The sequence below is a fragment of the Lolium perenne genome, chromosome 4, assembly GCF_019359855.2.
Source record: "Lolium perenne isolate Kyuss_39 chromosome 4, Kyuss_2.0, whole genome shotgun sequence".
NCBI classification, from domain to species: domain Eukaryota; kingdom Viridiplantae; phylum Streptophyta; class Magnoliopsida; order Poales; family Poaceae; genus Lolium; species Lolium perenne.
In genome coordinates, this window is record NC_067247.2 from 246,936,004 (window position 1) to 246,952,625 (window position 16,622).

The 16,622-nt window shown below is 48.3% G+C and overlaps 2 protein-coding genes across 2 annotated transcripts; both read right to left on the reverse strand.

Moving 5' to 3' along the window:
- Nucleotides 1–1,390: 1,390 nt before the first annotated feature.
- Nucleotides 1,391–2,919, reverse strand: LOC127332366 (E3 ubiquitin-protein ligase Os03g0188200-like). Its single transcript, XM_051358649.2, has one exon. The coding sequence runs from the start codon at nt 2,798–2,800 to the stop codon at nt 1,559–1,561; it is 1,242 nt and encodes a 413-aa protein (XP_051214609.1). The 5' UTR covers nt 2,801–2,919; the 3' UTR covers nt 1,391–1,558.
- A 12,204-nt stretch (nt 2,920–15,123) lies between these two features.
- On the reverse strand, nt 15,124–16,116 carry LOC139839319 (uncharacterized). Its single transcript, XM_071829368.1, has 2 exons — nt 15,605–16,116; nt 15,124–15,526 (listed from the first exon to the last, which is right to left on the reverse strand). The coding sequence occupies exons 1-2, from the start codon at nt 16,114–16,116 to the stop codon at nt 15,124–15,126; spliced, it is 915 nt and encodes a 304-aa protein (XP_071685469.1).
- Between the last annotated feature and the right edge of the window lie 506 nt (nt 16,117–16,622).

Sequence of the window (16,622 nt, forward strand, 5' to 3'; positions counted from 1 at the left end):
TACGGGAAAGACACAGGCGATCAGGTGGCGGCGTAAAACCCATCTAGGGTTTCGTCCCTCTCGTCGACGACGCTGCCGGTCCGCTCCGCCTCCGGTGGCCTTGGGGCCTTGGAGGTGTGGCGGACCGCAGCCTCTCGCCGGTGGGAAGGTTTCAGTTCTTCGTTTAGTTTGTTCTCGGTGTCTTCTTCAGGATGGTGAGGCGGCGGCTACTTCCTGAAGTCGGAATAAGGTCCTCCCCGTCCTATCCTCGCTCCGGTGATGCATCTAGCGTCGGCGTAGGGCGTGTGGAGTTGTGTGTCCGGCGGATCTCCCGAGATCCGGTCGTCTCTCGTGTTCGATTGTGTGGTTTCAGGTCAGTCTCTTCCGATCTACGGTTGTCATCATTGGCGATGGTTGCTGCTCTGGTGCGCTGGTCCTTTGGGGCCTTAGCACGACGACTTCCCGTCTGTCTACTACAACAAGCTCTACTACGACAAGCTTTGCCTGGCTCCGGTGATGGAGGGGCGAGGACAGCGGCGCGCCTTCGGCTCGTGCTAGTGTCTGTAGTCGTCGCTAGGTGGTCCAATGACCTTTTTGTAATTTTTATTACTTTTAGGCATCTTTGTACTACTGTTGATGATTATTAATAGATCGGTGGAATTTTCGCAAAAAAAAAGTTTAAATTTCATTAAACCTAGAACATGAAGTAATTATGAAAGGAGGTAGTACTGTTTAATTGTATTTCATCCTCTGTTAAGGTCGCATGGAGCATTAGCATTATTTATGACTATGCGGCGATTAATTCTCTATCCAAATGTCTATATAGAACGTCAAAGCTTGAATTGTGCAATGTACAACAGCTGTGTGCACCATTATTCCTAAACAAATCAGGCAATGCTTTGTAAAAGGTGAAGTGGCTTCTTTTACTAAGATCTACTTGTGACAAGCTATTTCAGAGTCGGAGAGGTACCATTCTTTTAAAAGAAAAGTCTTCGTCGATCGTTGTATCAGATCGTGCAGCATGTTACTCTGTATTCTTTTCTGTCACACACTGTCAGACGATTAAATTACAAGTTTGGGAGATCTTCTTTTTCGCCTTGTAATGAGGAGGAATGGATCTATTCATGAACTAGAGCAAGTCAACTGCCAATTAGCTGCATAAACAAGACTGTCATGGTAAGCAAGTGCTCGTCATGCCTTACAGCACTTATCTGACGCGGAATCTTGTGCTGCTCCTGCTGGTTTTTCCGAGATGGATCTGCTATGATTGTGCACTAGTTTGTGCTGTGTGTCCTACAGTATGGTTCAAGATTTCAGGTCATCCTGATTTTGATGATGAATTGATGATGATGATGATGATGCATGAACTGGCTAGACTGGCGAGACTGATCAGCACCGCATGCGAAAATGATCACACGTCTTTCATAGTTCTTTGAAGAAAAGATATCAATATGTACAGAGAACCAGCGATCAACTCCGAATCGAAGAAACTACCTCTAAACTGTACAGTTCTTGCCAAGTTCGACAAAACAACATTTGAATCTCCGCTACACTACTGATGCTACGAAAGGACTTGGCTTCATCGCTGGGACGCCGCCGCTGCTGGGATAGTGGAAGACACCTGAAAAACCTCCGGGTTCCAGTCACCGGCCGCGACGTCGCCGTCGATGACGAACCCGGCGAACGTGAGGCTGTGCGCGTAGTACTTGTCTGTTTGCCCCGCGTCGTCCTGTACCACCACCAACTCCACGTTATCTCCGGCGGCGTTGGACTGCAGCGGCGCCACCCTCCGATCACTGCCGCCCACCTCACTTCGGCGCGGCCCCGACATTGCCCGGAACAATGCCGACCATCGCCGGCTAGAACGGGCTGCCGACATTGTCCGTAATGCCGAAGGCACCCACCGCCCGCTTGACGCGCTTGCCGCTGTCGCGGCGGTCACCGCGCTCATCGCTCTGCGGAGCCGCTTCGCCTCCTCGATCTCCCTCCTCAGCCTCTCCGGCAGCCGAAGCGTGAACCGATCCACCCGCTCCTCCGCCGTTTCTTGGTGCTGATCAGATGTGGTATCTTCTTCTGCCATCGTCTGCGACGGCTCGACGTTGACCACCGTGTGATCGGACGTTTCTTCCTGAGCAGCTAGGTCAGCGGCAAGGACGTGGCCGGCGGCGGCGACTGCCGGGTCCGCCAGGTCGGCTCGGCATACGGGGCAGGTGACGTGCGCCGCGAGCCACACGTCGATGCACGCGGCGTGGAAGACGTGGCAGCACCCGGGAAGGAGCCGGAGCTTCTCGCCGTCTTCGGCGAACTCGGCCAGGCACACCGCGCACTCGAGAGCCCCGCGCCCGGCCTTGACAGCCCTTGCCCTCGCGTACGTCAGCACCGGCAGCGCCTCCATCGCGGCGACGCCCAGTCCAGGGTTCCTCCTGCTGCGGTTCACCCCCGACGAGAATGCGGCCGCCGCAGCAGCCGCGACAGCCGCGTTGGCGTTTGCGGCGCCTCCCCTGCCGCGCTGCCCGCCAGTGGCGGCGTCGGCGCAGCGGCGGAGGTACGCGGAGAAGAAGCCGACCAAGAAGAGCGCGACGATGACACCTACGAAGAGGATCGAAGTGGCCACGTTAAACGTGCCGCTGCCAAGTCCACCGGCAGCTGCTGGCGGTGGAGGTGGTGGCGTTAACGCGTCAATGAAGGTGGCACCGTCCGTCGGCGGGGGGAAGATGGACTGGGACGACGCGGGCTGGATCCCTGCGAGCACAAGGACTAGGGGTCGGAGGAACGGACGGCGGCGGTGAATCCATGTGGTGCTCAGCGGTGTGGGCGCCATTGACGTGCAGGTGGAGGACGGGAGATGCGCGGCGCGCGTGGTGGGAAGTGGGGCGGTGCGTGCTTGGGAGAGGGAAAATATGAAGGAAGAGGTGGAGACGTGCAAGGAGTGACGTGGGAACGAGTAGGAGTCAAAGTTTTCTTTTTTGGGTACCATGGCTTCTGGCAATGGCATGGATTCTTCTTGCCTTTGACATTGTTAATGCATAGACCATATTAAGCGTGTGTTTTGATGTTAACATGTGTGGTTAGGTAAAGTCAAACACACTTTGTGGTTGGTGTAGGAACACCAAACCTCGGTGCCCACATATATATCGTGTAGTATGATCAAGGTTTAAGGTAGCTGAGAACTAACTTTTAGGCCTACACCATTTGATTTATATCGTGGATCAGGGTATTCATGAGTTGCAGCATGAATTATAAGTGAGATTTGATGACGTTATCTAACTGAGGACTAATTTCGTTCTCAATTCTTAGTCAACTGAGAAATAGTCACTCCCTTAAGTTAGCACACTATTTTACCGAAATAGGGTCACTATAACGTATTTGAGGTTTGATTTTTTTTCTTTCAAATATGCTCGCTACGACGTTAATTGTATTTTATCAGCACTAAACCACGCTATATGTGGTAGCATATAGCGACGCTATTTTCTTTTAATGGAAAATCAGTAGCACATCGTTTGGTCGGTCCATGAGTCCAAATCCGAGTGTCCAACAGGCTACTCCACTACATCTATTCTAACCTAGCCAAATCTGAGACTCTCAGTATGACAGGTCCTCACCAACAATCCAAGTGACCGATAAGCTACACCGTCCACTGGCTTGTTTATTGTGATGACGAGCTTCAATCCGCGGGTTCTTTACTGAATCAGAGGATGATACCGTTCAATCTAGTTCATCGGAATTAGTATTTTCTCCAATGTTGTTGCCCTGTCAGCTTTTGATGTTGTGCTACACTGTCTTAAAAATGTTGACTTTCACTCTGACTATAGCTATGAATTTATGCCTCATATTTGTGTTTATGCCATAATTTTGGCTCTTGTAGAAAATTGGGGAACTACTTTAAATGATATGGTTAAGCATGTATTCTCCTGAACAAAAGTTTAGCTCCTGAAATCCTTAATATTTGTCTTCTTTTTTCAAAATGCTATTTTTAATATAGCACGTTATAGAATAGAGTCGTGCTCCTCGTTCACATCACATGTTGAGCAATCATGGAAGTGGCCGACCTGGGTGCGGAAGCTTACCGGTCCCCTACTAGGAATCCTTCGCACGATCCTTCAGGATCACCCAAAGGCTAGGGGCTACTGACGGGAAACCAAACTACGAGGGTAGCCCAAGGCACGCAAGACCTAAGCAAGAGGCCGAAATAACCAAGTGACCCCCACAAGTATAGCGGATCGCTGAAATCTTCGATGGGAAGTATTACCCAAATTTATAGTTTGACTCAAGGCCGGGAACACAAGAATACCAATAAGACCTTAGAAATTGAGACGTCACTCTCAATCAAACTTGTATATCAATAAACTCACAAAGCAAGTGATAATTTTATAGCAGTTGATTCAAAGCATTAAAAGAAAACAATAAATAAAGCACATTTCCAGTTTTCACCGGAAGAAGTAATGTGAAACTTTCAGTGGCTAAAAAAGCGTCGGCATGAGGCAGCAATGGGGTAATGTAGGGATGATATTGATCATGTAATGCAATCCAACTAACATAGCACTCATCTCTAATTCAGTTGTGTGTAGGTGTGTGATCTAAATATAGTTATGCACACTAACTAAAAGAATTTTCATAACATCTTTTGTCCTTCTTGCCCATTTTACCGAGGCCAACTTGAAACTACAAGCAGCAATTAAGGTCTACCCTTTTGAATAGACCGGAACAAAGCATTAAGAGTCACCTTAGGGATTCGCAGGGTCAACATAATAACAAGTAATACACTTTGCGGATAAATACCAACCTCATATATATGATAAAGCAATATAGGTTCAATACTGAAATCATGTCACTCGGGTCCTAGTAACAAGCATTAAACATAACAAAGGTTTACTAACACTCATACATAAATATCTTCAAGACAAACACCTCAAATCTTGATACATATGGAGGATTACATGATCAATCTCATCCAAAACCCATCCACCTCTTAAGCCTATAGAGAACTACTCACTCATGGTGATGGAGAGTGAGTTCATGATAGTTGGTGATGATGTCGGTGGCAGTGATGATGAAGAAGCCCCCGAAGTCCCTCTCTCCAGGGTGTAGAGCAGGATCAATCTAGCCCCCAAAACGAAGGTGCTCTGTTTCGCGCAACGTTGTCTCCTTCCAGGAGGGTAGGTTTTTAGGGTATATAAGTCACCACACGAAGGGGGGAGGCGAGACGGCGACCGAGGGCCAAACAGGCCTGGGTGGCGCGCCTAAAGAAGTAGGGCGCGCCACCTGGCCTTGTTTGGGACTCGTGGCTCCCCTCTTGTGATCCAAAGCTCCAGGTCCCTCCTTTCATGAAAAACTTCGTGGTATTTTTCTTTGATTTTATTTCCTACGAAAACTTGACAAAAAGGAGACTTTGCTAAAAACAACATCAGATTCAACAATTTTCATCCAAGTACGGTGAGATTCCGGAGAAAATCGTTGACCAAAGTGCTTGGAAAAGTAGATACATTTGAGATGTATCACCAAGACCATCACTGGCTTCCCGGAAGCGGGAGCAAGAAGGACAAGACTCCTTTATTGCCCCACAGGAGAATGAGGGGTCGAAGAGGAAGAAGAGCAAGCATGGAAGACCATGTGACGACCGTGTCACCACAATGTCACGCTGAAAAAAATAGAGAGAGCCTTATCGCCCTCTTCGGTCATGTCCCACACAATAAGGTATGGACGAAACTCCCCATAACTATGAGGCCATCGCAGCGTCAGCATGATCGGGCCATGACGCCTGAGGTACAACTATCCCTTTAGGGCATGGGTTGTTGATATGTTGCAAACGTATATATAATTTTTGATGCTCCATGCTTGTTTCACACCAATTGCTATATGTTTTGTTTACACTTCGTGGCACTTTTATGCATTTTCCGGCACTAACCTATTGACAAGATGACACAGTGCCAGTTCCATGTTTTCTGTTTTTGTATTTCAGAAAAGTTGTACAAGAAATATTCTCGGAATTGGAAAAAATAAAAGCCGAAGTCAATATTTTACCGAAACGAAGAGGAAGTCTGGGGGGGGGGGGGGTCGAAGAGGCGCAGCAGGGCGCCCAAACCACCCCTAGGCGCGGCCTGGACCTGGCCCGTGCCTAGGGTAGGTGTAGGCCACCAGGCACCCCACCGACCTAAATCCTCCGCCTATATAAAGCTCCCGATGCAAAAACCCTAAATATAGAAGCTTCCGTCCACAAAAATTTCCGTCGCCGCCGCCATCGTCTAGACGAGTTTCCGGGGTCAGAAGTTCATGTTCCGGCACCCTGCCGGAACGGGGATTGACCCCCGAAGCCATCTCCATTGACTCGACCGCCTCCACTTCGACTCTATGATGGTTTGTGAGTAGTCCCCCTGGACTACGGGCTGTCGGTTGTAACTAGTTGGTACTCTCTCCCATTTACTTCAATACAATGATCTCATGAGCTTCCTTATATGATTGAGATCCATATGATGTAATCGGTGTTGTGTTTGTTGGGATCCGATAAATTGTGGAATTGTTATAAGATTGTTCATCATATTATCACACGACTGTTATTTAAGATCTTGCATGCTCTCCGGTACTTGTACTTACCTTGATCAAGTAGCTGCATGTATCTCCAAGAGGGAGTATTTATGCTCGATAGTGGGTTCATGCCTCTAGTTTTCTGGAAGAGTAACTTTAACTTCTAAGATTGTAGATGTGCTATTGCTACTAGGGAGAAAACAACAATGTTTTGTCTAAGGATAATTCCATTGTTTACTTTACACACATTGCTTAATGTAATAGTCTGTTGCTTGCAACTTAATACAGGAAGGGGTTCGGATGATAATGTGGGGCCCCGGACTTACCAGTCCAGAACTCCTGTTATGCATACAATTTTACGATCCCAAGATCATTCCATCGTGAATACATAACCGAACTGATACCAGATTACATCATCCATTACAGTACCGAAATAAAATTAATACGGAAGTCTTACATCATAGGCCATCAGGGCAGAAGTTCAACAAACAGCAGCGGAATTTATTTGACTCCAAACAGCGGTGGAACCCAAGTCAGGCCTTTACCCTACAGGCAGCTAACTGGGAGAGCGTCCTAGTTCGCGTCTTCGGCGTCGTAGTCTTCTTCTTCGTAGCACTCCTCTTCAAAGTCTGGCCAAGTAAATAGCCAGGACAACAATGCCAATGAGTACGTTTGAATGTACTCGCAAACCACCTTAGAGAGAAATAAAGGATATGCAATATGGCAGTAGCAAGGAACAGGCACCAACTAAGGCGACAAAGAGCGAGAGATAGTTTCTCTCGAGAATAAGATATCTCTATAACTTTGTTAAAAATATTTTTGTAAACAATTTTCATTTGAAGACTAATAGGTAAGGGTGACCCAATTTATTTTTCCGGCCCTCAAAATGGCCAAAACAACTATACCAACTTTCCACCGTACCTCTCAGGTACATTTCCTCCAGTACCACTGGCATTTTCCTGTACCTTCTCGGTACTTTTCAAAATATTTTCTTTGAAAACATTTGTAAAACAAAAACTCTTCAGCGTAGGTCCCAACCGTCCATGACCGCGGACGCGGCTATTCGAATAGTTTTCACTCTGCAGAGGTTGTACACTTTCACCATAAGATCCGATAAATCCGTCGGGATCATCCCTGGTTCACCAAGCGTCAAAACGCGAGGCTCGGATAACCGATCGTAGTTTTTCGCTTGCTCTCCATAGCCTAAGACATGCCGCCTAGAGTTGTACCTCCCAACACAAGAGTCCGAGGGATCGTTTACCCAGGAGTAGCAAATTCCCCGACCAGCTCGACCCTCTGGAATGCCGCGACCAAATGCGGGGCATTATTCAATGGGAGCTCATAGGTTGTACCCCTGCCATCGATACGCAATGGAAAGGCGTCCCCAGCGCGTCGGGGAGGCCACGGTCGATAGGTGTCCCTGGTCGGACTACCCCTTACATTTGCAAGACCCAAACTATGGCGAGACAAACTACTACGCTACGCCCCGTGCCCACTTTGGGGTAATATGGTTGCACTGTCTAATTGGTTAGGTTAAGTACCCAAGGCACCGAAGTTTTCGAAAACCTTTTTATCTCCACTTTATTCCAGCAAAACTCACTTTTTCAAATCAGCTTTTCATTTTCAAACTCCCACTTGGGCAGGGCTACCCCATTCCAAGGCTTTCCAAAAACATCTTTCTCGGAAACATTTTCCAAAAACTCTTCCACAAGGGCTCCCAACCTATAGTACTTTTTTCTTGAAAATCGGCGACAAGGATGATGGGGTGATAATCACCAGATCACTATTAAGATTTGGATCAGTAGGTTCCAACAAGGGCTGCACCCTAAGGGTGGATTAATAAAACTCCGGCGGCGCTAACCACCGACATAATAAATGAAAGATATGCACTTTATAAAACCTGTAGTAATGCAAGAACAAGGTATATGTAGGATCAGAGATGCATCAAGAGGTGGCTTGCCTTGATCAGCAAAGTGTCCCTGGTCTTCCTCTTCAATCCCTCCAAGGTCTCCTCCTCCTTCGTTGCCGGCGATGTTCGAATCTAGCGTCGCAAAAAGAAAACAACAAGCCATACCCAACCAACAAACCACACCATAATAATCTACATAAAAATTTGTTAAAATCATAGTATGTAAAAGTTTACTAATGCAAGCTACTGAAAGTGGTTTCACCCATTTATGATTTTTAAAACAAAAGATATGATTTTTGCAATTCCAGAAATGACTTAGGAACCATTTAAATGGTCTAAATCTTTCTGTATGTCATAAAAATATATATTTTTTACCTACTGAAAGCTAATAACTTGTAGAGAACACATGCACAATAATCACATGAAAATAAATCTTAAATGCCCTAGAAAAATTAATTAAGACAGAAACCAGAGCATACAAACAGCAACCCACACCAGTATCAGAGCATCACCAACCAACACCAAACATACCCCTGGATAGGTGAGACTAAATGTGAACTAACCCCACTGGTTTGGCATTTTTCTGACTTGTAAATGATTTTACAAAAATCATACATTAAAAAGCTATACAGTTTCAGTTATGTAATTATTGTAATTAAACTACTTCTCTGAAAAATAAACCCTTTGGCACAAAAGTATCATACAACTATCTCTACCGGTAGCACTTGGATTTGTTTCAAAATCTATAGCAGTTTTCCATTTAAAAATCATTTACTAGCTCTCTGGACAGAAATGGTTTTGTAAAACAACTTAATTCCAGGAAACTCCTGCATGCTAGACTAGTGCCAAAATGAAGCTATCTACATATACTTCACAAAAAAACTAACCTCATGCATGAAGGTTGCATAAATATCACACACTAAATAAAATACTCAAGCAGATACTTTTTAGGTTTTCATTTAACAGCTCATTTTTACAGCACTAAATCACATGCATGCAATTGTATATGGTTAAGAAAACATCTGTGAGCATCTAGGAACTTGAATCAACTCATTTGGTCACTGGATGAATTTGTGGTGATTTAAATACTGAACATAGATTTGCTGTAAGGTTAATAGGAAGAAAAGGAGAAAGAAAAGGAAAGGGGCCGACGCTGCTGGGATCGCCGGATTCGGCCCAGCAACGGATCCGCAGCGTGGGAGCCCGCGATTTGAACGGAGGGCGACGTGGAGGACACGCTGGCGCGCGGGCCAGCTGCCTGGACGCATGCATGCGTCGGATTCTAATCCGACGGCGCATGCATGATCGTCCAGCTCGCAACGCGAGCATCTACGCCGCAGCTAACCCTAGCTACTGCGGGGCACGGTGTGCTCACCTCGGGGCTCTGTCGACGGCGAGGTGGGGCGCGTTTGATGCGGCGGAGCACGGGCTACCGAGCGAGGTTGGTGGCGGACGAAACAGCGACGACCTTCCGGCGATCGACGGCGACGGCTGAGGCTGCTGTTCGTCACGGAGGCGCCTGCAGTCGACCCTGGGACACTGGAGTTGTCGCGTTAGACGGATAAGATAGAGGTGCAGCTAGTGAGGAGGGAAAAGGGAGGAGATGGCATCGGTCGGCGACGGCAACCTTCACCGTCCCCGGCAGGTGCCGGGCTCGAGCACGGCGAGCTGGGAGGAGAGAAGCTCCTCTCCTCTTGGGAGGTGGAGTTGGGCTGGAGTGCGGTTCTGGTGGCGAGGGAGTTGGGCAAGAGGGGGGTTCCGGCCGTTTTATATCTCGCCGCGCGGTGCACGGTGCACCGCGTCCGTGGCGAGGCGAAGGGCGTGCGGCGGCAGCGTATTTGTCGAGCTGGGCGGCGGGGCTACGTGGCTGATCGTCGGTGCCACGCCGTGGACACACGCGCGCGTCATCTGAAGCGAGCAGAGAGGGAAGACACGACGGGAGCGGGAAGGTCTGCCAGGCGCTAAACGGAACGACTCGACAAGGCGTCGACGGTGGCGTGCAGAGAGATGGGAGGGAACGGAGGTGCTTGTCTATGGGGCTCGTGAACTCCCTGCGTGTGCCCGCTATGTCGTCCGAGGCCACCAGCGTGGGAGGGTGAGGCGGCCACCGTGGTTGTGCCAACGCCGGCGTGCTCGTCGCCCATTGGGGGTGACCATGGAGGGCCAGGGAGAGGGAGTGTGAGAGGGAAGCCCAGGTGTTGTCTAGGGGGTTTAGAGGGTTGCAGCCGGCGTCGATGACACGCTGGATTCGTGGCACGAGCTGCAGAGCGAACGGGAAAGAAACTTGTCCGTGCCTGGGTGACCACGGGTGGACACGATAGAAGGGCGGTCTAGGAGCTAGGGAAGGGACAGGGGAGGTTGACAGGGTGAGAGAGAGAAGACAGGGCAGCACCTCCTGGACAAGCAGGTCGTGCCAAATGAAAAATGGAGAGGAAGATCTCTCCCCTTTCCACATGCACGGGCTCACACGTTTTTATCCAAGAGAGGGAGAGAGAGAAGGGTCTAGCTGAGTCAAGGAGGGTGCAGCATGGTGGTGTGAGTCCAGCTGGACGTGTGTGTGTGCTGGTGTGGAGGAATGGTGAGAGAGATGGCAAATTGAGAGAGATGGTGAGTGTGGCCGGCATGGCATCCTCCCTTTGTCCAATTTCCTATGCATTTTTAATGAGCACTCCTAAGCATGATCTAGGGAAAGGTTAGGTCAAAACTATGATGACCCAAAGGTGTACTTATTTGTAGAACTTTCAGATTTTCTAGTTGAGAAAAGATGGGAAGGTTTTGAAGAAGAGAAATTTGGGGAGGGGCATGATCTTCCAAGATCATTAGTACATTGGGAAAGATCAAATGATCTAGGGTTTCTACAAGGTTTAAATTAATAAAACAAGGTTTGAGAAAGGGTGACATATAAGAAGAGGGTTTTAGGGTTTTGTGAAAAATAGAAATTTTGATCACACAAGTAAAGAGGGAGAAGGGTGAGGTGCTCCAAGGGTTTGTGCCATTATTAAGTTAATTAAAACTAGAAATAAAAAGGGATCACATGAACAAAAGGTTTTAGGGTTTTAGAGATTCACACTCAAATGTAAATTCCACAAGTGACAAACACACACATCCAACAATCAAATGCAAGATCAACTATATGCATGCAAATTTTAAAGATAGAAAAAGTTTTTATTGGCCCAAAAATTTGTATTCCAAAATTTTTAATCAATGCACAAAAGTTGGGTTGTTACAAACCTTCCCCCCTTAAAATGAATCTCGTCCTCGAGATTCGGTGGCTAAGAACTGAAGAGTGCGGGAAAGTCCTTCCTAAGTTGATCCTCTCGTTCCCAAGTGGCTTCTTCCTCGGAGTGATTAGTCCACTGAACCTTACAGAATTTGATCTTCCTTCTTCGGGTGAGACGGATAGCTTCTTCCGAAATCCGAAGGGGTACCTCACGGTAGGTTAAGTCGGTGTGGACATCGAGGGTGCGATAATCGATGTTCTTGAATGTCTCAGGCTTGTCAGGCACTTGGAGGCATCGTCGAAGGAGAGAGATATGGAAGACATCATGGAAATCTGCTAGGTCAGCAGGCAGTTCCAACTTGTAAGAAACTTCTCCTCGTCGATCGAGGATCTTGAAGGGTCCAATATATCTTGGCTCCAGCTTACCCTTAACATGAAACCGTTGCATTCCTTTGAGTGGGGTGACACGAAGATAGATATAGTCTCCAATATTGAAGGTCAATCCGCGACGCTTGGAATCAGCGTAACTCTTCTGACGGGATTGAGCGGCCTTGAGGCGGTCACGAATCAGTTGAACTTGTTCTTCGGCTTCACGGAGGTGGTCAGGTCCAAAAACTTTACTATCTCCAGTCTCAGACCAGTTGAGAGGGGTTCGACAACGGCGACCATATAAGGCTTCGAAGGGGGCCATCTGCAGGCTGGCTTGGTAGCTATTGTTGTAAGAGAATTCTGCGAAGGGTAGACAGTCTTCCCATTTGGCTCCATAGGCGAGGACACAAGCACGAAGCATATCTTCAAGGATCTGATTTACTCTTTCAGTTTGACCTCCGGTCTGTGGGTGGTAAGCGGTACTGAAAGACAGGTTTGTCCCGAGGGCTTCATGCAAGCTCTTCCAAAATCTGGAGGTGAATTGGGTACCACGATCCGATACGATCCGCTTAGGAACACCGTGAAGACTCACAATCCTGGATATGTATAGGTCGGCTAGTTGTGTTCCATGATAAGTGGTCTTGACGGGGATAAAGTGAGCTACTTTGGTAAGTCGATCAATGATGACCCAGATGGATTCGTGACCACGCTGAGATTTAGGAAGTCCAGTGATAAAGTCCATCCGAACCTCTTCCCATTTCCACTCTGGGACTTGGAGGGGTTGGAGCAGTCCAGCTGGTCGCTGATGTTCAGCCTTCACTTTCTGGCACACGTCGCATCGAGCGATGAAAAAGGCGATTTCTCGCTTCATACTGTGCCACCAGAATTATTTCTTCAGGTCTTGATACATCTTGGTTCCTCCGGGGTGGATTGAGTATGGGGTGTCGTGGGCTTCCTTCATGATGAGTTGCTTCAGGTCTTCAACATTAGGCACGCATAGGCGTCCCTTGTACCATAAAACTCCTTTGGCATCAATCGAGAAACCAGGAACTTCTTCCCTATCCATCCTACGCTTAATTCCTTCAATGCTCTCATGACCCACTTGAGCTTCCTTGATCTGGTCGAATAAAGTAGGCTTCAGCTCCAGATTTGCTAGAAAACCATTGCTGACCAACTCGAGGCCGAATTCCTCAAGTTCTTCATATAGCTTGGGTTGAGCAACCTTGATGAGGGCGTTCAACGAACAGGGCTCTCGACTAAGGGCATCAGCTATGACATTGGCTTTACCGGGGTGATAATGAATGCCGAGGTCGTAATCCTTGATGAGCTCCATCCATCTGCTTTGCCTCATGTTCAGCTCCCGCTGAGTGAAAATATACTTCAGGCTCTTGTGATCAGTGTAGACCTCGCAGTGATTCCCAACTAAATAATGACGCCAGGTCTTCAGGGCATGAACCACCGCAGCAAGCTCTAAGTCATGCGTGGGGTAATTCATCTCGTGCGGTCGAAGTTGCCTTGACAGATAGGCTATCACCTTTCCTTCTTGCATCAGCACACTTCCCAAACCAAGTTTCGATGCATCGCAGTATACATCAAAATCCTTGGTGATATCAGGCATGGTCAAGACGGGGGCTGTGACTAATCTCTTCTTGAGTTCCTGAAAACTGGCCTCACATTTATCGGTCCACTCAAACTTCTTATCCTTCTTCAACAGCTGCGTTAAGGGTCTCGCAATGCTGGAGAATCCCTCAACAAACTTGCGGTAATAACCCGCCAATCCTAGAAAGGCGCGGACTTCGGTCTGATTGGTAGGGGCTTTCTTCTCCATGATGGACTGAATTTTGGACGGGTCGACTGACACTCCTCCGGCAGAAATGACATGACCAAGGAATCCTACTTCTTTCAGCCAGAATTCACATTTACTAAACTTGGCGTAAAGCTGATGGTCTCGGAGAGTTCCCAAAACAATCCGCAGATGTTCAACATGCTCTTCTTCATTCTTGGAGTAGATCAGAATATCGTCGTTGAAAACCACGACGAACTTGTCGAGGTACTTCATGAACACCTTTTTCATGAGATTCATGAAATAGGTAGGGGCATTGGTTAGTCCGAAGGACATCACGGTATATTCAAAAAGTCTATACCGTGTGGTGAAGGCAGTCTTGGGAATGTATGACTCACGAACCCTGAGTTGATGATAACCAGTTCGGAGATCTATCTTAGAGAAAACTCGGGCGCCATTCATCTGGTCGACCAAATCTTCAATCTTCGGGAGCGGATATTTGTTCTTGATGGTGACATCATTCAGTTTCCGGTAATCCACACACAGGCGGATAGTACCATCCCGCTTATCCACAAAGATAACGGGAGATCCCCAGGGTGATGCGCTCGGGCGAATCAACCCTTTCCTCAACATGTCATCCAACTGCTTCTTCAACTCAACTAATTCTTGAGGGTTCATCCGGTAAGGTCGCTGAGCGATGGGGGCAGTTCCGGGAACTAGCTCAATGATAAACTCGATATCCCGATCAGGGGGCATACCGGGTAACTCATCAGGGAAAACCTCTGGATATTCACAAGCTATGGGTACTTCATGCAGGGCTGGACTGGCTACACTCTCCTTGCATAAGGCCTTAGATGATGGCATGGTCGCCACATGCTCAACTACTTCACCATCCTCGGCAGTCAGGGTTATGGCTCGGCGAACACAATCTATGTGACCCTTATACTTCACCATCGAATTCATCCCGAGGTTAACTTCTAAGCCTTGCTCTCCTAATACGACCAGATCCGCGTGAAAACTCTTTCCCTGAATATCTATGGGAACATCCTTGCAGGATAGATCCGTTTTGGTGGAGGCTCCCGGAATTTGGACTATCATAGGCCGTTGCATGATGGTAGGTCTCAACCCACTCTTTCTAGTGAATGGCTTAGTGACAAACGAGTGCGATGCTCCGGAATCAAACAAGACACTGGAGGGTACTGAGTTGACGGGGAATGTACCCAGAACGATATCTGGAGCTTCCTGAGCTTCTTCAGCGTTAACGTGATTCAGGTACCCTTTTGCTGGTCCAGCTGGCTTCCTCTGGTTCTGGTTCCTTCCGGCAGCAGTACGAGCTTGTCCCTAATTTGGCTTGGGCGCATTGGGGCGCTGAGCGGTGTTCATCCTGTTGGGACACTCCTTGGAGAAATGACCCGGCTGTCCGCAGGCATAACATCCATTGGTGGCGGGGCGGACAGTGTTGTTCTGGCGGTTGTAATTGGGATTGTAGTTGCTTCCTCCAGAATGCTGAGGGTTGAAGTTGCGGTTGGGGTTGTTTGGGCGAGGTGCAGGGGGTGGTGCTCTCTGTGGCTGGGGCGCCGGCTTGGGTGGAGGGAAACTGCGGGGTCGCTGAGTGCTGGAGCTTCCTTGCTGCAGCAGCGCCTTGCGCTTGCGGTTCTCAAACGCATTCTTGCGCTTGCTCTCAACCATAATGGAGGCATCTACCAGCGACTCAAGATCATGGTATGGAACGGACACCAAGATACTCTGCATCTCATCATGCAGACCATTCAGAAAACGGTCCTTCTTCTTCTCTTCGGTGTCGGTGTCTTCCGATGCATACCTGGACAGTGTGGTGAACTTGTCCATGTACTCCACCACAGACATGCTTCCCTGCCTCAGATTCATGAACTTGTCCTTCATGAGCTTGATCAGTCCCGATGGAATGTGGGTCTTGCGGAACTTGGCCTTGAATTCTTCCCAGTTGATGATGTGTCCTTCAGCTTGAATAGCTTTGACATTCTCCCACCAAGCACGTGCAGGGCCAGAAAGGTAATGAGTGGCGAACAACACCTTCTCATCATTGCCGACTCCGGCGACCTCCAGGTTGTTCTCAATGGTGCGAAGCCAATCATCGGCGTCGAGGGGTTCAGTGCACTTGGAGAAAACAGGAGGGTTGGTGCTCTGGAAATCTTTTAGCTTAGAGCGGGGTTCTCCATTCCCGTTCCCGCCATTATTGTTGTTGGCGTTTCCAGTAGCAAGCTGAGCGAGGTGCTGAAGGGTAGCAAGGTTAGCTTGGCGCTCTGCACGGGCTGCCTCACGGTCTTCCATCACAAGGCGCAGAAGTTGTGCCATGGTTGGGTCCGGAGGTGGTGGGGGGTTTTGGTCTGACCCACTGGCATTTCCACTGCGGGTTTCAACCATCCTGGAGAGGTGTGGATTCAGATATTAATGGGGAAACAAAGAGATGGGCAGCCACTTAAAAGGGGAGGGCTTGTTAAAAATGCAGAATTTTGAAAACGGAAACACGCAAATGCAAAGTAAGCAAATGATAACATAACATAGCAGGGTGCCGAAGGCACAACATAGTCTTACAACATCACAACATAAGTCTCATACATCACAACCAAAATGGATGGTTTAACATAACCATCATCATAAGTCTACTCGCATCGCACGGGGGCCTATATCATCGCCCTACGATAAGGGGGTGCGAGTCTGGGGGTAGTACTCTAGAAGTCATCAAGGTCCACGACAGGACCCTCAGGTGCAGGTGGGGTGCCCTCGTCGAAGGGTGGCTCCTCGGGGTTCTCCTCGGGCATCAGTGGCTCAGGCTCCTCATCTTCATCGTTGATGAAGGC

Bases quoted from the DNA above. Each gene is read 5' to 3' on its own strand.
- LOC127332366 (XM_051358649.2), bottom strand. From the start codon at position 2,800: ATGGCGCCCACACCGCTGAGCACCACATGGATTCACCGCCGCCGTCCG.
- LOC139839319 (XM_071829368.1), bottom strand. From the start codon at position 16,116: ATGGCACAACTTCTGCGCCTTGTGATGGAAGACCGTGAGGCAGCCCGT. The intron at 15,527-15,604 runs GTATGCATCGGA...TGAGATGCAGAG, and splicing joins AAGTTCACCACACTGTCCAG to TATCTTGGTGTCCGTTCCAT.